The sequence below is a fragment of the Sprattus sprattus genome (genome assembly GCF_963457725.1).
Source record: "Sprattus sprattus genome assembly, chromosome: 18".
Taxonomy (NCBI): domain Eukaryota; kingdom Metazoa; phylum Chordata; class Actinopteri; order Clupeiformes; family Clupeidae; genus Sprattus; species Sprattus sprattus.
In genome coordinates, this window is record NC_137916.1 from 16,369,826 (window position 1) to 16,391,509 (window position 21,684).

Consider the following 21,684-nt stretch of genomic DNA (forward strand, 5'->3'; position numbering starts at 1 on the left):
TTATGTAAAACATTTGTTATTTATTGCTGCTCTCCTGTAATCGCCAATAACAATGTGAGGTTTAAAGAAAATAAAATAAGTCTACTTTTATTTTTGTAGGTAAATTGTATGTAAAAATTGATACATTTGGCCCACTTATATTTTTAAAACAGGTGTCAACCATCATAATCAATTTTAAAAACTTTTTATACGGAGCCAGGTAATATATAGGAACAGCTGAGGCAGAATACCTTAACAGGCTCAGAGTGTCCAATTTGTTGTTTAGCTACAAGATTTTTCAGAAGATGTACATTCAGGATGAAGTCACCATTTTTTTCACATAGCGAAAGGCTTCTCATTGTTTGTACTAGGAGAAGGAATATCTGCTAGTTAGAGGCTCCATCAATTCACATCTCCCACCTGTGCCATCACCATTAGTAGGCCTATACCCAGAAATCTCTTTCTACTTTTATTTGTTGTGCTTTATTTAACTCTGTAGCTGTTTAAGAGATGTTTATCCTTTCACTCACTCTCACGAGTCAGTACATATCTGTTGCACATTATGCTAAATCCAGATAGTTTTGGAACAGAGGGAGTCTGATTGTTACCAAAGCAGTTATATTGGTCATATGCAAGTCATATGTTCTCACAGCACACTACCTGGAACGTTACCCTTACCATCAGTATTCTCTCTTTGTAAATTAATTGACTGTCTTATTGCCTGTTTGTTGAATGTTAAGTTTGTAATATGGTTCCCAGTTAAAGAGGACGGTGAAATACAGAGAAAGTGTGTGTGTGTGCCTGGAGGAGTTGAAACACTCTCCACTGGCATCTCCCTGTTCCCTCTGTGTTTACTCATTTAAGCAAATAGTGCAGTACTCCCCGTACACGCCAAGTACAGGCAAACACACACACACACACACACACACACACACACACACACACACACACACACACACACACACTTTCTTGAGTGATGAGTACAGTGGAAATGATTGGGATCTGTTGGGAAAGGTGAAATGTAAATATAGGAAACGAGAATTGTGAGTTGCTCCTACTAGCATGCCACCATTGTATCTTAAAGGAGTTTTGTTGTGTAAAGTCAAAATCGATCTTGACAATATAGCCTGATGCAAGAACCAATGTCAGGTAAATACAAAACAAATAAAGGCTGTAGTTAGTTAAGTATTTATAGTGTGTTGAGAGTATTTCTTTATTTTTAATTGAGTCTAAGTGTAAATGTGTGTTTTAAAATATATATATATTTGTGCTATAAAGCCTAGGTATATGTGTACGTTTTCCAGTTCAGTGCTGACAGGAAAAATTCGACTCAGATAGACAGGAAACACACATCTGGCTAAAACTGCCCCCTAGAGGGCATATTGTTGTTCAACAGTGTAGCACGTTTGCAGCAGTGTTTTACAATTTATTTAATTCAATTTAGCCTCATTCATCAACATGACATCAGTAACCCTCTGGAGTGGGGGCCAGCCTCTAGCACTTAGGGGATTCTGACAATCTTGTTTGATTTGATTGTTTCGATACATTAAGCAACTTTAAACAGTGGTTCTGTAGTCAAATGTATTTTTTTATTTACAGCTAAGTTTAGCTGCAATAATGAGTATATAAATGTCATATATTTTCGTTGTTGTTTCTAAAAACACTATAGAGTAAGCATATTGTAGTTGTGGACTACTGGTATGTGCAAAAACATTTACTACAATAGTCATGAACAACAACAATAAGGATAAGGAGGATTGTCTTTAGCTTTGTAATAATGCAAAGAAGCTATATACATTGAAATACTTGCCCCACAACATATCCATACATATGAAAATAGGTTCAAAAATAAAATACAAGTAATAATATTTTATTGTAATTTTCAGTGCCCAGTCTGACCCTGTGTCCTTTTGTGCATCTGACAAATAAAATACTTGTAACTTGTAAACTCTCTTATGCAACCAAGTCAATCAGCATTAAAGTTGTATCAAGTACACCAGAACTATTGAAATAATATTTCTCAGACCTTCGGTTACCTTCAAGGGAGACATTGCATTTTAGTTCTCGAAATATGTCTCCTTATGTAAAAGTTTGGCATTTGATGGCGTTTAGCCATTTAGCAGCAGACTCCAATGAGACGCCTAGGACTGTCTTGGCTCAGCTGTGTGCTACAAGGACGTAGGGCACACAGCTCTGTGGGTAGTGTGAGTGTGTGTACACACCACCTCCTAATCGCCCTGGCACCATAAAACCTGCAGCAAAACCCATGCTGTGGGTAATGTTGCCCAGGGGAACTAGTAAAACATAACAGTACTGCCAGTCCACCACTGGCCAGAGTTCACTGTCACACAGAGAGAAAGAGAGAAAGAAAGAGAGAGATTTCCAATAACATCACAGATTTATTGTACTGATATGTCTTTTTTATAATCGTCAAAAAATATTTTAAAGACTTAAAGACGGTAAAAGCGCTACTGTGTAGAACTACGGGTATGCTCTTCATGGCAAGCAGAAACAATACAGTCTATAAGTCAGTCAGAAATTGACGCTTTGAGACAAGACAGGTGCAGCACTATTTGCTGTAGTTAGCTGGTGTAAGAAGCTTCATTGATAAGACTAGTGCAGCTATGCTCTTTGAAATGGAGGGAAGCAATACACATTTTGAAACCTGTCAACAATGGGATTGAAGTTGTATCAATAAACACATGGAGATATATAAGCTGTCTTATCAAGTCACTAATAGGAAATGATTAGGTCATGACATCTATAACACTGTCCCCAAAAGAGTCTCCTTGTATTAATTTAAAAAACTCTGTTACAATGGCAAACAATGCCAAAACACTCTGTGACTCAATGTTAAGTGTACACAGACAAAAACAATTATACAGAAAGGTGTGCTGTTTCATAGAATATTGTCACAGCTTTTGGCATTTCTAAGACCTGAGATGGCCTGAGATTCTGAACAGATTTGCCATATTATACAGATACATAGACAGACAAATAGAGACAGATACATCTGCTAAATCCCTGAAATCACAGAAGTGTTTGCGTGTTTGCTGTGCTGGAGACATTTTGTGTGTGGGTGTGATAATTGGAAGTTCATAGCCTGTGTGTGTGTGTGTGTGTGTGTGTGTGTGTGTGTGTGTGTGTGTCTGTGTCTGTGTCTGTGTTGGTGAGTGTGTGTGTGTGTGTGTGTGTGTGTGTGTTGGTGAGTGAGTGTGTGAGTGTGTGTGTGTGTGTGTGTGTGTGTGTGTGTGTGTGTTGGTGAGTGAGTGTGTGAGTGTGTGTGTGTGTGTGTGTGTGTGTGTGTGTGTTTACTGGTACCTATGTCTATATGTGAGTAAATCAGTGTGAACCAACTGTTAGGTCTCTTCCTGTGACTCGGAGAAAAGAATGCAGACCCCTGCCTGACCCTTCTTTCATCCCTTCGTCCATCTTCTCTCTTGCTCCTGTCTGATTTCTTTTGCCCTTCATGCCATAGTATTGACACACACACACACACACACACACACACACACACACACACACACACACACACACACACAGGCTATGAACTTTGAATTATTATATTTACATTGAAATGCTTTTACATTTGAATTTTAAATACAACTGAGCTTACAATGTATGTGATTTCTAATGATTTAACCAACTCAATGGTCTATTTCCATGTATTATCTTTTAATCAATAAGGTGAAATTTGGTACAAAAGTAAGTCACAAAAAAGTAATAACTCACAAACATTGCACAGTACAGTCCACATGTAATACACATATACTAGACAATCCTGAAAATGTCTGAAGGAAGGATTTGTTTAGCTGAGTACATTTGGATACACCAAGTGTTTTTTCTTCTTTTTCTGGTAATTAGCATTTTCAGAACAGTAGGGTTTAAAGTATAATACACAATAAACATATTATTATGGTTAATATTTGTAGACACCAACGCTTGAAATTTGGATAGCATCTGGTCATTTACAGCTGCCACTGTGTGCTCTCTCTTTTTTCCCTCTTTCTCTCCCTCTTTCTCTATGCTCTCAAATCTTAATATCATGTGTGTGTTTGTGTTTCATTGTTAACATTATTCAGTTATTCTCTCTCTCTCTCTCTCTCCCCCACTCTGTCTCTCTCTCCCTTACTTTCTCTCTCTCTCTCCTTGTGTGTGTTCTGTCTCTCTGTCTGTGTTTCTGTGCAAACCAGACTCCTGTTGTAGCAGTACTCAAGCATGACTATAATCTGATTATGCCTGTAAACCCCTTCATTCTTGAAATACCTGTAATTCATCACATTTTAATTCCTCACAGAGAAACTATGAACAATAGAAACTGTTAATAAATATAAATGTGAAAGAATAAAACATTAATATATATAGAGGACGTATGATTAGTCAGTAGTCATTGGTATAAAATTCCTATTATTAAAACATGCCAAAACATACATATATTCCTAAACCAATGTGTTTGTGCACTTGCCTCTCAGATTATTCTGCCTCCTTGCTTGTATCTGAAAAATGACTTTTGTATATACTGTGTTTATATAGATGTGTGTGTGTGTGTGTGTGTGTGTGTGTGTGTGTGTGTGTGGTGTGTAGGGCCTCTGAATCTTTTAAATGCCCCAGGCATCTTATGTCTGGATTACAGTCTGAAGGCTGCTGCACGACCCAGCCCTAACTACACACACACTCGCACTCTCTCACATACACGTTTACAACTGCACTGTAGAGTTTAGAACTGTAGCCTGTGAATGAGTCCTTTAACACCATGTGACCGTAGAGACAGACAGCTGACCCTCCCCTCCACTTCACACACACATACAGTACACAAAGAGGGGGGAGAGAGAAGGTCTTCTGAAAGAAAGAATGCTGTAAGAGAATGTTATTAGTATGACTGAAAAGAAAATGTGGAAGCAAAAGAGGAATAATTGTGTTGAAAAAAATATTTTTCATAGAGGGGCAATATGTTTGTAGGCTGGCTCCACCCGCCTATTGCTCTCAGTTTTCGCTGAGATTATAGTCTGGAAACCCTATTTTTGCCAGATTGGGATTGAAGTGAAGCATGTATTTAAAAATGTAGTAACAACAGTGGTGGCAGTGCTAGAGCTAGGCAAAGCCAGTAGCAACGCTAGAAACAATCAAGGAATTGAAGCAGGAGCAAGAAGAATGTGTACATTTCTCCATCAAGGGCGATTACATCGTTTCCTTACTCCTTAGTGGTTAACCTGAGGTCCACGCTCATTATGATGCAACAACTGGAAACAATGCCCAATGTGGCACAGCCAGACCCTGTTCACGAGGTGAATGTGGGTGTGGTTATACTAGGCCAATATGTTTGTGGGTAGGGGGTCTATTTGATTAGAACAGTAGGGAGTGGTAAGACTGATGGAGAAAGTGAAAGTTGAGACGGGGGCAGTGTGGAAACAGAAGTGTTTGAAGGACCCCTGGTGGCAGAACTGAAACATTATACTTACAATACACATGCCCACCCCACCACAGACGTATTGGCATGCTTGTAGTACGCACTTTGAAAAATTACCTCTACACACACACAGAGGGGTTTGCATGTCATGCGGCTTAGACTGCCTCTGGTCAGGCAGGTTTAGTAAGACAGCCAGGTTTGAGCAGGAAGAAGAGACAGAAAAAGAGCCCAACTGTGCATCTTGGCATGTCACAGCTGGTACTGAGCACTGGACTGGGGAGGATTGGAGGTAGAGTGATTGTAGACAAAAGGCTGAGCTAAAAACCTGTTTTGCGTTTTACTCTGAGGCAACCATCTAGTCAACCGTCATTTTACAGCTCCAGGGTACTCAGGTTGTAGAGGAATGAAGCCTGAGGTGAAGGAGGGTCAGGTGAGAACAGGACCTCAGGGGAAAGACACAGAGAGCCATGAGGGTGCACTTCTCAAACTACTGTCTTCTTTGTCAATGCACACAGAAAATGCTGCAAGTCATTGTAGTCTGACGTGGCAGAGTTGTTGTTTTTTTTGGCTGATCTGTTCATTCTTGGTGAAATAAATGTCTAGGTAGGATTGCTGTCTATCTGTCTGTCTGTCTGTCTGTCTGTCTGTCTGTGTAAGCAAATCTGAAGGATTCTATGCAGAGCTTCTCTACCCTTGTAATGTCTATGTAACCCTTGTGAGCTGTAGTGAATATCAGCACCAGACTGCCTCTAGTGGTGGCTGACACACTTAAATCCGATTTTAAATGCTTCTCTTCCCCCCTCTCCAATTCTTAGAATTCTGATGCCCTTGTTTGACCAAGACTCTGGCCTTCTAGTGGTGGCTGGAAAGGTGAGTGTTGTGTCTGCATAGACTGAAGCACATTACTTCTAACACAAATATAGGCCTATGCCCTGAACTGGATGTTCATTTTTTATTGTTGTGATAGAAGTGTGTTTGACAATGTGTGTGCTCTACAGGGGGACTCAGTTATTGACTGCTATGAGGTTTCATCTGTAGAGCCCTTCCTGCCGCAAGGTGCAGTATTTCATTCTGTTAGCTGTGTAGCACGCAGAAACAAACATACAAAAGCACATACATATATGGAAACACACATATATACCTAATGAGTGGGGTCTGAGTCACTCTCATTTGTCTGAATCAGGCCATGTTGATTGGTATCCCTCTTTTTCTGTGTCTCTCTTCCTCTCTCCTACTCTACCCCTCTCTCCTAGTGAGTCATTGCCTGACTGAGGCCTCCAACCGCAGCGTTGCCTTGGTCCCCAAACTGGCCTTGGATGTTGGCTCCTGTGAGGTTATGCGTGTGCTGCAACTGACAGAAAACTTCATTGTGCCCATCAGCTACAATGTGCCACGCAAGGTGGGCACTCCTTATGACAAACTGATACAGTCACTGATTCCAACAAGCTAAATAAGAAAGAACAAATTAGTCAAAATTGTGTTAATGTTTTTTTTGTGATATGTTAATACAGTTTTGTGTGTGTTCATGGGTTTTTGTATCTTTGACACAGGCTTCACAGGACTTCCATGCTGACCTGTACCCTGACACCATGGGACAGACAGCAGCCATGACCGCAGGGGAGTGGTGGGGTGGAGAGAACAAACAGGTAAGACCCAAACACTGGAAGTTCATGTGGATAGTAAACTGATTTATTAGACTACTAGCTGCAGACAGCTAGGATTAACCCACTGCAGACGGATATGCATATGGCTCTACCCTCTGCTGATTTTCTCCTAGGTCAGGCCAGCCCTTTACTGCCCTAAACTGGCATTTGAATCCAGTCTGAGGCCCAAACAAAGCACATCTGCTGATGTGAACTATGCATAACTGTTGATGAATGTGTTGCGATTTGCCAACGTGTGTTTCCTTCTGACCATTATCCCTGACCTCAGGTGGAGAAGGTCAGCCTTCATCCAGACAAGCGCCCCAAATCCAGCACCAAAACAGCCAGTCGGCAACCAGCTCCACCACTGGCAGAGCAAAAGAGCAAAGAGGTGAGAACACTGTAAAGTATAGAGGGATAAATCCCCCCTCTACCCTAAACATATAAGACATATAAGACATGTTTATGTGTCACTATGCAGTGTCAGTGACTGTCTAGTCTATGTCTCTCTCGTTCTCAGAAGTCTGTCTCCAGCAGTGAGCTTAGTTCAGGAAGTTCAAGCATGGCTCAGTCCCGCTCGCCCTCCTCCACCAGCGGTCTGTCCTCCGGCTGCCTTCCCAGCCCCTCCTCCACTGCCAGCTCTCGCCAGCTGCAGGGCATGCTGGGTAAGAGAGAAGAGCCTGCAATGTCTTTTCCAACACAGCTCTGCGTTTAACCACCTGAAAGTTCATGTTTCAATTGGAGTTTTCATCTTGAGTCTCAATTCTTCAATTCTGTAGACTTTATTGGCATGGCCATTTAAAAAAAATAAAAAATGTGTGGCCAAATAATAGAACATGCATACAGACTTTGAAAAAAAACTCTCACTCACTCACTCTTGCACTGTTTTCTCAATCACTTCCCGCCCTATACTCTCTTTCAGGTCCAAGCTCTAAGTTCCGACACATCCAGGGAAATGTTCAGCACCGCGACACACACATTACCAATCTGCGTGGGATCAACCTCACTACACCAGGAGAGTGTGATGGCTTCTGCTCTAGTAGCCGACATGTGGCAGTACCTCTGGCCATTGCTGGAGGTCAGATTGCTGTGTTTGAGGTACTCACTGGCCTTTTGCTCAGTTTCAGAAATCCCACTGATGACGGGCTGAAAACAGATATATAAATAAAAATAATGTGTAGGGGGTGATTTTAAAGGTCCACTATGTAGCTTTAAGACAAAGCTTTGTTGGTATTCACATGTCAGCACCAACTCAACTATATCTTTAGTCTCTTTGAAGGCTACTTAACATGCACAATTTACTATTCTTTTTTATTATAATATTTTGAAAGCTTCCATGTTGACATCTTAACAGCAGAAAAAACACATGATCATTCAGTAAGTTCTACTCCTTCATCTTATGTAAGCATGCACTTATAGATTACCTTAAATGTTATTGCAAACTAAAAATATCTATACAAACACACCCAAGCAAGGTGTTTATATAGATAGACACCCATTATGCATTATACCACACTCAAGTTGTCAAAAGCTACATAGGATACCTTTAATACTGTGCCATTAATACAGTAAATAAAGCGTCATGGAGCTTCATGGCCCCTTGTCTCCCCTTTCTCAGCCGTCTCAGCCAGGGAAGCTTCCCGACACAGCCCTGCCTACTATTCAGAACTCAGTCAGTGTGGCTGACTTCTGCTGGGACCCCTTCAACCCCCATAGACTAGCTGTTGGTATGACTGTCTCTTAGAAAGACTCTCTCTTTCTCTGACTCTCTCTCTCTTCTTCTGTGTGTGTGTGTGTGTGTGTGTGTGTGCGTGTGTGTGTGTGTGTGTGTGTGTGTGTGTGTGTAAGAGAGAGAAAGAAAGTGTATGTTCATAGAATGGATTGAAATTAATTATTGTTAGTATTGTTATTAATAATAATACATAATAATAATGATGATGATGATGAAAAAATCTGTAGGTGATGTAATAAGAATGATGATGATGATGATGATGATGATGATGGCATTGTTTGTGACAGCTGGAGACGATGCCAAGATTCGCATGTGGCTTGTGCCTGAGGGGGGTCTAACTGAAACTCTGACGGAACCTGAGTGTGTGCTCCAGGGTGAGTGAAAGGTTTTAAGAAAAGGACTTATCATTACCTGCACAATGCAGTTTGGTTCTTTTAACTTCTATCTCATTGGGCCATTCCCAGGTCACACAGAGAAGATCTACTCTATTAAGTTCCACCCTCAAGCCTCTGGCCTGCTGGCCTCTTCCTCTTATGACCTTACTGTGCGTCTGTGGGACCTGGAGTCAGAGAAGGAAGTTAAGAAACTAAAGGGACATGAGGACCAGGTTTGTGTGTGTGTGTGTGTGTGTGTGTGTGTGTGTGTGTGTGTGTGTGTGTGTGTGTGTGTGTGTGGTGTGTGTGTGTGTGTTTGTATGTGCGTATGTGCATATGTATGTGTAAATTTCGGGGGGAAAAACAGGGAGCAGAAATCTTGAGAGCCCCAGGTTGTCCCTGTTTCTGTTGTTTTACTGTTTTTATTTCATTCACACTCTGTTTAGATCTTTGGGATGGCTTGGAGTCCAGATGGCAAGCTGCTGGCCACAGTGTGCAAAGATGGGAAGGTCCGTGTGTATGACCCGCGCAAGTCTGATCAGCCCATTCAGGTGTGTATGAGATCAATATATTTGATTATTTATTGTCCATTACTTATTTATGATAGTGAAATGTACTCCGATTCGCAGTTTAGCACCCTCAAATAAGGGCCTTAAAAAGTCTGGGTACCCCCTCCCCCTCTCTCCACAGGAGGGGCCAGGGCCTGAGGGCCACAGAGGGGCGCGTATTGTCTGGGTACTTGAGGGGAAATATATTTTGGTGTCTGGATTTGACAGGTGAGTAAGACCATTTGGACAGGTTATACCCCTAGAAAAAACACAGGGTGCCATCTTGAACCTCACTGAGGTTCTTTGTGGATTATTAACAACGCAGAAAATGTAATTGTTGAAAAATTGTAAGGATAGGTTGGACAGGTAAGTGAAACTGAGAGAGAGAGATATCTCAACAGCAGTCACACTGGTTTGATTAGGACCTCAGTAGATTGGGATTCTACATTACATTTCTACAAGTGTTTGAGGTGGGTGGAGTATATGCCTACAGTGTTCATTTTGACAAAATACTTTATATTTCAACTGAGCAATTCTACACTGACCTGTATTCCTCAAAGGTGGACCCTTTGCACAGGCCCTGAGCAGAAAGGGGCTGGGATGGGGATGGGGATGGGAATATGCCTAGGGTCAGCCAAGGAGAAAGGTGTTTTGATGGAAATGTAGGAGGCTGGTTTTGTTCAAACAACAGATCTATGCAAACTCATGGAGTGTTTAACTCAGCCCATTATAACTGAGGATCTTATTAGACCCCCAGCCTCACACACACACACACACACACACACACACTCACACCTCTGTATGCTCTCCTCAGTCGCAGTGAGCGGCAGCTGTACCTGATATCCGCTGAGGCTGTTTGCGCAGGGCCAGTGGGCAACGTCTCTGCAGATGTGTCCCCCTCTACCCTCATCCCCTTTTATGATCCTGACACCAGCGTCGTCTTCCTTACTGGCAAGGTAAGCATAGCCAGAGAGAGACTTCCAAGCGTCTCTGTGTGTGTGTGTGTTGTACTTTAGACATATAGTATACACACCATGTAATGAAGAGGAAGGAATGTGGTTAAGGGAGTCTTTGCCCATATTCATTAATGTGGAGTATTCTCTGTGTATTTTGTGTGTGTGTGTGTGTATGTGTGTGTGTGTGTGTGTGTTTGTGTGTGTGTGTGTGTGTGTGTTTGTGTGTGTTCGTGTATGTGTTTGTGTGTGTGTGTGTGTGTGTGTGTGTGTGTGTGTGTGTGTGTGTGTGTGTGTGCGCGTGTTTTCTAGGGTGATACTCGTGTCTTCAGCTATGACATAGTGCCAGAAGAGCCCTATTTCCTGGAGTGCAGCAGCTTCAATTCCTCTGAGCCTCACAAGGTAAAACTTGTCCAGCATACATGGTTACCGAGCAGAACTGTTTTATAAGCTGTAACTTTCAGTAACCCATTTCTTACTTGCTAAAAAGAATTTCTGCAAATTTTAGCTCAATCTCTAATGAAGACATCCAAATAGTTTTCTTACAAACACAATAGATCTGAACAGCCAGAAACATTCAAAAATTAACCACATTGTTACATCCCAGGTATTACAGAATTCTGTTTTGACTAATATGACAACGCATCTAGCCTTAGACCACAACTCTGAATCAACATCATATATGATATTTTCCTTTGAATGCACAGAAAGAAAAAACATTTGAAAAGTCTCATGAACTGTGTCCACTCAATTGGAAACGTCTCTCTCTGAACAACTGTTCTGTCATCAGGGTTTCTCTTTCCTTCCAAAAACCTTGTGTGATGTGAGAGATGTAGAGGTTGCCCGTGCTTTGCGTCTGAGCAAGACCACCATAGAGCCCGTTGCCTTCAGGGTCCCACGTGTTAGGGTAAGTCACACCAACTTTAGGATCTTTGGTCTTACGGTGGTCCTCTGGTCCCCTGAATTGCATTGCATGATGACATTTTTGACTTATCTCTCCTTCCCTCTCTCTCGCTCCCTCACACATGTGCACTACAGAAAGAGTTTTTCCAAGATGATGTGTTCCCTGAGACAGCCGTTTGGTGGGAAACCTCTCTCTCTGCTGCCTCTTGGCTCTCTGGGTCCAACAGCCAGCACCGCAAAATCAGCCTGCAGCCTAAAGATATGACCCCTGGTAAATGGCTCAATTACCTCACACATTTAATATGACTGTTGACAGGTCAGACATGCCTTTTAGACTTAGTGCACAGTGCTGAAACAGATTTTGCTGCAACAGACAAACCAAAGTTGAGGTGTGATAATCTCTACATGACTGTTTGTATACTTGTACAAACTCGTGTGTGTGTGTGTGTGTGTGTGTGTGTGTGTGTGTGTGTGTGTGTGTGTGTGTGTGTGTGTGTGTGTAGTGAGTGAAGCGCCCAAAGAAGCTCCAGTGCGCAAATACCTGCCCTCTTCAGTCTATCTGGAAGAGAAAACCGATGAGCAGAAAAAAGATGAGGTCAGTAAGTGTGTATGCATGTACTGTATCTGTATGTGTGTGTTTTTGTGTTAATGGGACTACTTTTGTGTGGAATTTCCTCTTACTTGCCTTCCTTATATTGTTTGTGTGTGTGTGTGTGTGTGTGTGTGTGTGTGTGTGTGTGTAGTTGCTCAGTGCCATGGTGGCAAAGCTTGGAAATCTGGATGAGAATCCACTGCCTCAAGAATCCTTTCAGGGTGTGGATGAAGATGAATGGGTAAGAATCATTATTTGATATTGGTCTCTCTTTCACACACACTCTCTCACAAACTCACACACACACAGGATTTCCATGATTTCAACTACAGTTTAATTTTCTGCGTCTATCGCTCCTGTGTTTCAGTGGCACAATATTAGATACTTCCATTCCAGAATTTCAAGTCATCTCATGACAACAGGTTTAGTAGCATAGACCTGGCAATTGAAATTGAAGAGAGACATCCACCGCCTTGGCACAGTCAGAACCAACAGATTAAAGGGATGTGCCTTGAAATCAGACAAAGAAAAACATGAAGGGCTAATTTGACGAAAAAGTTGCTATTGTGGAAGAGCTGTTGTGCAAGTTAAATATATTTTCATCTGTTTATCAATCATAAAATTCCATTATGAATACATTAATTCCTGTCAACAATCTGCAGTGACTTTTATGACATAAACTGACCCATAAACAAACACATAAATACTCACACATACACTTTATACACAATGCAATCCAAATATGTTCCTTTTTGAAAGTTTAAATTGGTAAACTTTTAAACATTTTTTTTGTGTGTGTGTTTGTGCGTGTGCGTGTGCGTGTGCTTGTATGTATGTATGTGGTGTGAAGGATGATTAGGACTGAAATCTGGACCAGTTCCAAGCAACAACGCAAGCTGCTGCCAGTTTTCCAATTTGCCAGTTCAGAGTGCCAATCAACATGGACATACCCTCATCCTCACAAACACACACACACACAAATTCAGTTTTACAAAGAAACACTCCCTTTATGGCTTCTTTCGTCTGTTCCTGTTGAATTCTCTCCTCCTTGAACTCTGGCTCAGCCTGTCTAATAGCCCATCAGTATGGAATGCTTCCATCAGTCTTAAGCAGATAGCATGATTGTTACACATGACACATGTGCGCACAAAACACACACAAACTCACTCTTTTTCCCTCTTTCTATGTCTCTCTATCTCTCTGTCACTCACAGACACACACACACACACACACACACATTTGAATTTCAGTGTTAGTAGTTGGATATTAAATGCAAGCAGAAACGATATAGAAATGTATTGCAAGATTATTGAGATGGTAATTTTAAGCAATGAATCAAGCCCATCAAAGTGGCTATTTCTAATGTTTTGTGAATAGAACAAAGGCCATGAAACTGTCGGACTGTTAAACACATGTGATGGTGGGTTAAATAGTGGTGCTTGCTTCCTATTGGCCCAGATTGTCATTCAGGGCCATTTTTTTTCCTTGCACTGACCCTGAAACAGTTTTGAGAATTATTAGATGTAACTTTAGATGAACTATAGGCTATAGTTGTAGTATTACTTAATGCCAGTCTGTTCTTTGGGTTTTGTTCAGAACATTCCATGAACCTGATTTTTTTCTTCATTTCTGGAATTCTTTTTTCAGTGTCCTTTTCAAATTATTGAATGTCTCTCATTTTTTACAAAAAAAGAATCATGTTTTCTAAATGAAATGTTGGATATACGATCTTGTATGGTGTGGTTCAGTTGGGTATGTGGTGTCTTCTGTGTCTTCAGTTCAGTGGTGACCAAGTGTAGGCTACTTCCCATAATACTACACATCACTGATCATGAGCTTAGGTTTCCACACCACTTTGTGTCTTGTCGGATTACTAATGAGAAAAAAAAGGTATTTTGGGAAAAAGTGCATTTTGATCAACATTGTTAACAGTCTTAATGGAATGTTGCCTTGCAATAAAATGTTTTTTTTTGACAAAAAAGCTTCTGATTCTGATAATGATACGGGTAGTCAAGTTTGCACTAAATTGAAATATGTGCTGGTATTTCCTTTATAAACACCAGGCCTCGCACAGAGACATTCAGTAATACTGTTATTAAAGATAGTTATTATAAAAGAACAAATCTTCTGAGATTGATACCACAGATGTAGATGAACAAAACAAGACGGGGTGCACTGAGCGATGGCTTTGTGTTCTTGCCTACACAAGTGCCTTCCGTATTAGTGTGCCCAAATTACGAAACCATCATATGTAATGTAATGGAGATTATGAAAAAGGTGGTGCCACTATCTCTTTGCCCCTGTGATAAATAAACTAGACTTGAGTGCGATGCAAGCTGCCAGAGGCATAAGAATAAAGAACGTAAAAGCCAAAAGTACTGTTGTGGCTCTGAGTTAGACTCAACGATGTTGATGTTTCAAAGGTCCCTGGCCAATATTTATGTGTACTGTCAGTGAACTGTATACAGCAGGGATTTTCAACTGGGTTTGTCCCAGGGACCAACATTCTGACTAGAAGGTAATTTGTGGCCCACTAATGTGCCTGCGTGTGCGTGATTATAACCGCTACACCCCCTCCCCCTGCACAGATATTCTACCTATAACACTTAAATATGTGAAATTATCAGGGTAGATCACTAACCACTGCTGTCACGCCCCCTGCACAGATATTCCGCCTATAGCACTTGTCAGTGTAATTTATTCGCTGAATATGGGTCTAAATTGGTATTTTTCAAGCAATGCAATTTGGCTTTTCAGACTTTAGATTGACATATTTTTCTTATTTTAGATATGTTTCAAGATATTCAAGAGTAATTTGGAAATGTGTGAAACATCAAAGGGAATTTATACAATTTAAAAAATTCAATGGTGAACTGATCAACACAGGCTCATGTAGTGGACCCCCTGCAATGCCGTCGCGGACCACCCCCGTTGAAAACCCCTGGTATACAACGTTTGCCAGAGTTTGTGCAGTACAGACGAGAGTCGAACTCAGGTATGCCCAATATCTGATGACTGGTAGACACCCAATGATTGGGTTTGATCCATGTGGAATCTCTGATTTATTTATGGTTTTATTTTGGTTTGGGGAATATCTTATTTGGTGTGTGTGTGTGTGTGTGTTTATTTAGGTGGTTAAACTCTCGGCAGGTTATTGATGGGTAGCCCCTTGAAGGGCTGCACATCGAAGCCATTACACCAGTGCCCGAGCATCTGTGAATATTGTCCCTATACCTTGATTTGGAATAAACTAGCCTATATGCATTTGTGGAATCGTGCGTCTCTCTGTTTCATTCAGTTCACTTTACACAGGTGCTTTGGGACGATTTGAGCCGTTTGGCTTTTAAAAAGAGGCATACACACTGTAGTCTTCCTAACAAAGTAGGCAACAATAATGATTTAACAACTATTTTCTGGGGTAAAATAAATAGTTTAGAAGAGAAGTGACATTGAAAATATAGGCTTTGTCATTGAAACACATCGGATCGGTGGAGTTGACCTGTTTTTGGAGACTACACCGAATCTTACCAAAAGTAGCTTAATTGAGAATATCAGATGCAGTTTGATCATCCAACCACTTGGTGACAACACTCACAGCCTCGCAAACTTGGGAAGAACGTGACCTCTGACCACGGTTATACTAACCTTGACGGCAATACGCTTTGGAGACCCATGCTAAACAGACTGCACTGCAGTCCTGGCGCCAGTGCATGGTTTAATTCAAAGTTTGTGCCCTTTCAAAGTAGATAGGAGAGGAGGTAGGCCTACAACTTTGAAGGGAACCTAAACATATAAAGATGGTGAGTTGACATTTTTGACAATTGCCCTAAAGAGCTTATTTCATTCAAGTTGTTAGAACCTTTTCATTAAGTTAGCGGTTGGTCTATTACGATAACGTAACGTTTGAAGCAAGACGCTACCTTAGTCAGCTACGTGGATAAATACACACTATGTTATGAAATAGCGTGTGTTCGACACGTAAGGTGGACATGTATTACCTCCACTAGACAGGGCACAGCCTTAAACACGTGCAAACTCCATTAAGGCGTTATTTGTTTGGTTATTTGCCACTTAATGTTACAGTTACATGGAACTATTTTCCTTTCTACTCAGGCTAAGTACCTTGCCCAGATCATCGTAATGGGTGCCCAGGTAGTTGGACGGGCGTTCGCGAGAGCACTTCGGCAGGAATATGCTGGTAATCTTCGTGCCACCTCTGGCTGTAACAGCTTTACTTAGTCACCACCTCAGTGATTGAAGGTCTGATGTTTCCTTGTTTCTCTTTCTCGCTTTCGGCATCAAATTGTAGCCAGTCAAGAGGCTGCCAAAGCAAGATGTCGAGCCGGGAAGGAATCTGCTGCTGCGTCTAGCATAACGGGTATGACGTTACAGGAGGCACAGCAAATATTGAATATGACAACACTTACGCCTGAAGAACTACAAAAGGTATTGTGGCATCACACGCACAGCTTTTTATCCAAACTGGTTATTACTCTTATGCGTGCAATAAGCCAATCTTGTGCATTCATTTATTTATTGAAATTGACAAGAATAGAATTATGACACAACAGAAACTCAATCCAGAGGTATAATCTCTGCATGTGTGTGTGCAGACTTGACATGAAACACTGTAAAACGAATGGTTTGACAGTTGTGTGCTCCTGGTGTAACTGACATCATTTGCTACAGGGAGCAGAGTTATTGATTAGCACTGGATATTTGTTGAAACCTAATCTGTTGGAGTAAAGACAGTAAAGCCTGTAGATGTAGTGCCTGTTATAAGGACCCATTAATGAGCTGCAGAGGGAGTCTAGTGCCATAAGAAGTGGTTCTGTTAAAGTATTATATCAAAAGATGAGATAAAATTACATGTGACTTAAACTTTCATTGTTGGTTCTTTATGAGCATTGATTCCACTCCACTTACACGCTGTTCTCGCACATGATTTGTGCAGTATGGTCCAGAGAGAAAATTACTTCTTTGAGAGGGTGATATTTGTGCATACTTGATATGGCATTTAAAGATGACCTTTTGGTGTCTCTTTAGTAGCCAGCTCAAGATGGATCATTTTGACTCAAATGACAACACGCATCTGCAAATCTCTTTATATTTCTGCAGATGCAGGTTGTAGTCCAAAAAAGAAAATGGGACCCAGTAATTGGTTGGACCGATAGCTGTTCTAGACCAGTAGTTTATTCCTACTTTTGAGTTTGTTTTTCTCATGAAGTGGTCTTTTTTATAAAAATAAATACAAAAATGATGCATTGTTAAGGTACACTTTACATTTTTGTGCAGTCAACGCATCTCAAAGTATCTGACTACCTGCTTTTTAAAATATTGATGCAAAACCATATCACATCCTCTAAAACAGGGGTGTCAAACTCATTTTAGTTAAGGGGCCACATACTACCCACATACTGCCCACTTTGATCTCAAGTTGACGCAAATGCGTCAAAAAAATCACAAAGCGAGCAGCAAGCGCTGCTGCCTGTGGCAAAGAGCGCTTCTGCCTCCGGAGCAGACATCGCATTATTACGCTGTTTTTACTGGATCGATTAAAAAAAATGACCAAACGTTTATATTCATAAACCTCCATATTCTTAAGAGACATTCTAATTCACAACCCTTGAAATTTGTTAAGAAAAACAAGTGTCTTTCTTTATGTCTTTCTGTAATTTTGACACTTGGCAAAGTCATCCGGCGGGTCGAGCTTGACCCCCTGGTGGGCCGGATCCGGCCAGCAGGCCGTATGTTTGACACCCCTGCTCTACAACACAACGGAATCTCTAGAAATATAAAAAAAAATTAACTAGTAAAACTTAAGATTTAGGTCTAAAATGAAGACATTTCATTCTTGAAAGGACAGTGGAAATAAACTACGTAACAGGAAACTCTGAGAGGACATTCAATAACCTAATCTAGTAGGAGTTGTATGGATGGTTGTGTCCTTGCACTAACACTGCTAGACAGCAGCTTGAATGCAGCCCTTTTGTTGATGTAGAAGACAGTCAAATAACAGGCGTGTGCTTATTCAAGGATTGAAGGCATTGAAGAAGGAAGCACAATTTGTACAGCCATGCTCAACCTTGCTCAGTGTCTATTGATACATGCCTTACACCTTACAGAAAACAGCAGAAAGACTGGGCCCACCTTATATTTCATAATTAAGTTAAGGGGGCGTGATTATGTTATAATTGTTACTGTGCATCTCAACTGGCAGAATATCCTTCCACTGGAAACTAGCAGGAAAAAGGGCTCAACATTTCTGAATGTGTAGTAGCATCTAAGCATCCAGCATCTAAATACAAATAACTTCTAGGTTAATTAGCAATGTAAAGCATTCCAACGAATTTGGCATAACAATTATATCCACCGGCCTTTCCTAACAGCACACAAATCACAAGAAGTAGTTCAGAAGATGTCAAGATAAACACCTGTATTTAGCCTCTGATATCCTGCTTGGTCATGTTCCTTTAATGTTTTAGTTGAATGTTTTTGTACGTCACCATCAAGACTCAATCACTAAGTCATAAGTCTCTTTGTGTGATACAATGATGTAATTCTATTATAAATATTAGTCAATCATTTCTTGCAACATTCTGACAAATTCAGGAAAATGGTAAATCTTTAAACTTATTCCAGTTGAAAATGTCATGTGTGTCAAATCTCCCTGTAATGTGTGCATGTTTTTTGTAAGATCGTTTAAGTTCACTGTTTGGTATGAAACCTTCCACTCTTTTCCCCTTCAGAACTATGAGCACTTATTTAAAGCCAATGACAAATCTGTTGGGGGCTCCCTCTACCTACAATCAAAGGTGAGTGTTTCTTTAATCTTTTTAGTCCAACGTATGCCTTGTTAATTTATTTTCATATCTTAAAAGGACTAAATGTATATATCACTCATACACATTTATATATGGTGGCAGATCTGAATATCCTGAAAATCAAATGAAGCATATGTGACTGCCTCTATAGCCTGGATGCATCAGTTAAGACAGCCAGGGCATGTACACTTTATTTTTATAAAATTGTAAGACCCTGTAAGAAGGGTTGGTAGGCATGCATTTAAATATTTCTTGGCTTTTTTTATCAACCAAGTCAGAAAGGACACCCATCAAAAGTATTACAATCGTGTTGGTTGTCTCCCCTGCTTGATCAAGCTACGTACATTTTTGTTAGCCCACATAGTAAGCACAGCCCTGATTTTGCATGCTGGCCAGCTCCAATCCTTCTCCATTTTTGTATTATCTGTTTGGGTTATTTGGTAGTGAGTTATCACCTTTTGGCGCTGAACCTCTCTTATCTGACTCTGCTCAACCGGCCTTTCACCTTGACACCGCCTGAAGCACCATTTAGCCCTGTTTGGCCCAAGGGTAGTCGGCAGGCCATGAGCCCCGAGGAGGCATGATCAAACCCCAGAAGTGACCATGAAAACACTGGCCTTTGCACATGCTACCTCGCCAGTATTTGTAGAAACACGGCTATAGTTAATTCTTCATGCTTGATTATCGTAAAACAATAGCTACTATATCACATTTTTGAAATACAACAGCTTCTCAGACTGATTACAACAACATGAATGGTGAAGATAACTTCAAATTTCTGTTTCAGAATCAGTTCAGCTTGACAGAGATTTGCACAGTTTAGTGGTTCAAAGATTGGTGCCTTCACAACTATCACATCTGAGCCTTTATCAGAGAAATGTTACTCTGGAAGAGCATAAATTATCTAAAGTGCATGAAAGTACTTACGATGGTTAAGCTTCTGTTGGCTTTTTTTCTGTGTTTGTTCTGTAGGTGGTGAGGGCAAAGGAACGCCTTGATGAAGAACTGTCCATCCAGGATCAGAACAAACAGACAAAACCACCACAAGATCAACAGCCACAGACATGACTCATGTTACCCATTCACCCTCTAACCCTGTGACCCCAAACCCTTTCTAAATTATGTGCCCTCCCCCAATAAAGCCTTAGTCTTTTCTCTATTTGTCTGTGTTTATCTTGGAATTCACAACAAACAAGACGAGGAAGACCGTGTTTGTGTACATAAGGGACGCAGACACATGTATCAAATGCAACTTTATTAAACATGTTTTACTCTTAGGATCACTAAAACAGGAGCACATAGTTATTTTGTTCCAACTATGGACTTTTACATCTTACATTTTGCATGTTCGTTCTTGCGACATGACTCCAGGAAAATAGATATTTATCCATATATTCATTTTTCATATACTGTATTTTCTCTATATTTCACTTACAACAAAAGGCACTTGGAGAAAATAAAATACTGTTATTTAAAGACTTCAAAATGTGCAAAAGAAATTGAATACTGGCCTTATCTGGCCATAGTCTATCAGTAACCCTTTGTGCACCTCTGGCCTACACCAGTAAGGCATCTCCCCTTGTTTAAGAGAACACTAAAACCCACCATTGCATCTAGGCATTGCTATGTAGAGCCCTGTGAAGCTTCTCCAGTGACTGGTCTTGCACAGTTCAAATGCCTCTGAACTAGATAACCCGTTAAGGCTATAATTATACCATAAGGAGGATGTGGATGAATAAAAAGGCACATTTTGTCCCCTTACAATCGTAAATCATAATTCTTCACAAACTAAGCCATTCAGAATTCATGGTGTGAAATCTGCTCTTTTGGAGAAAATTTCCAGTCCAGGGTTCCCAAGTCTATTATTAGGATAAAATTTCGATTCAAAGTTCTCTTCAGAGGGACTGTTTTTTCATTCACAGTAAACTGCTTTGCAGTGTCCCAAAATTGATAATGTGTGTGCAGGGGTCTTTTAAAGAAGATCTATGAAGGGCCAGTCAGAGAGTGCTCAAAGGGTTAATGTGTCAAACAGCTTATTTTATATGAAACTGTGGATCCAGTAAAGGATCTGTGTCAACATTGCCATCATCGTTCAGTGTGTGTGTGTGTGTGTGTTGAGCAATTCCATGCAGCATAGGTGTCGTCACCGGCTCTCTCCATAAGAGGGCAGAATGCTCATATATAAGACGGTTAGGAGCTTACATAGTCTACTGCTCCTGCTGACATCATACCCATGTAATACAGGAAGCGGTATCCTGTATTGAACTCTCTCCAAGGGTGTAGCCTTGAACCTCTTTAGGTATCTGAGGGGAGGGACAGTACAGAGGCTAGTTAGCTAAAAGTTCTGTCTCTGTGCAGAGGCAATTTTCCTCTTGTACCAAAATGGCTCTTGTACATAGTTGCAGCCAGCTTGATATTCTTGTGTTTGCTTACTGTTTGTGCCAGAGGTGTGTGTGTGTGTGTTCTCTGCAGAACTATTTTGTCCAGGGCAAAGAGTTCAGACATGCTTTTTTTCTTAAACAGAGAGCCAACAGAAAAGCCGTTTGAGGGCAGACAGTTTAGTGGCCTAGTTTAGCGGAACAGCACATGAGAGCTGGCACTGAAACGACCCCCAGAGCGGCCCAGACAAGCACTCACTAGAAGCAGGGGCTGATGGGAATAAATGCCTCCCTTCCTCCCTCTCTTTTCACCCATTTGCTTCAGGAGTGGGAGGCCTGAACTGTTGCTCT

The 21,684-nt window shown here is 40.9% G+C and overlaps 2 protein-coding genes across 2 annotated transcripts in view; both read left to right on the top strand.

Annotated features, from left to right (window-relative positions):
- coro7 (coronin 7) overlaps positions 1-13,184 on the top strand; it is an 86,671-nt gene extending 73,487 nt beyond the window's left edge. The window contains exons 10-28 of the mRNA XM_080855856.1: positions 6,202-6,256; positions 6,385-6,442; positions 6,640-6,785; positions 6,937-7,032; positions 7,319-7,420; positions 7,550-7,694; positions 7,952-8,127; positions 8,648-8,756; positions 9,049-9,135; positions 9,226-9,368; positions 9,582-9,686; positions 9,826-9,911; positions 10,498-10,639; positions 10,949-11,038; positions 11,427-11,543; positions 11,675-11,810; positions 12,043-12,134; positions 12,283-12,372; positions 12,982-13,184. Coding sequence (XP_080711982.1) covers positions 6,202-6,256; positions 6,385-6,442; positions 6,640-6,785; positions 6,937-7,032; positions 7,319-7,420; positions 7,550-7,694; positions 7,952-8,127; positions 8,648-8,756; positions 9,049-9,135; positions 9,226-9,368; positions 9,582-9,686; positions 9,826-9,911; positions 10,498-10,639; positions 10,949-11,038; positions 11,427-11,543; positions 11,675-11,810; positions 12,043-12,134; positions 12,283-12,372; positions 12,982-12,990 — 1,984 coding nt within the window. The 3' untranslated portion in view covers positions 12,991-13,184. The remainder of the gene's footprint in view (positions 1-6,201; positions 6,257-6,384; positions 6,443-6,639; positions 6,786-6,936; positions 7,033-7,318; positions 7,421-7,549; positions 7,695-7,951; positions 8,128-8,647; positions 8,757-9,048; positions 9,136-9,225; positions 9,369-9,581; positions 9,687-9,825; positions 9,912-10,497; positions 10,640-10,948; positions 11,039-11,426; positions 11,544-11,674; positions 11,811-12,042; positions 12,135-12,282; positions 12,373-12,981) is intronic.
- Positions 13,185-15,795: 2,611 nt separating this feature from the next.
- Positions 15,796-20,114, top strand: pam16 (presequence translocase associated motor 16). The gene is made up of 5 exons (XM_080855859.1): positions 15,796-15,931; positions 16,245-16,329; positions 16,441-16,577; positions 18,881-18,946; positions 19,928-20,114. Exons 1-5 carry the CDS (start codon positions 15,929-15,931, stop codon positions 20,021-20,023), a joined length of 387 nt encoding a protein of 128 aa, XP_080711985.1. The 5' UTR covers positions 15,796-15,928; the 3' UTR covers positions 20,024-20,114.
- The last annotated feature ends 1,570 nt before the right edge of the window (positions 20,115-21,684 follow it).

Coding starts and splice junctions, on each gene's coding strand:
- pam16 (XM_080855859.1), top strand. Junction 16,330..16,440: donor ACTTCGGCAGGAATATGCTG/GTAATCTTCGTG, acceptor ATCAAATTGTAG/CCAGTCAAGAGGCTGCCAAA. Junction 18,947..19,927: donor CCCTCTACCTACAATCAAAG/GTGAGTGTTTCT, acceptor TTTGTTCTGTAG/GTGGTGAGGGCAAAGGAACG.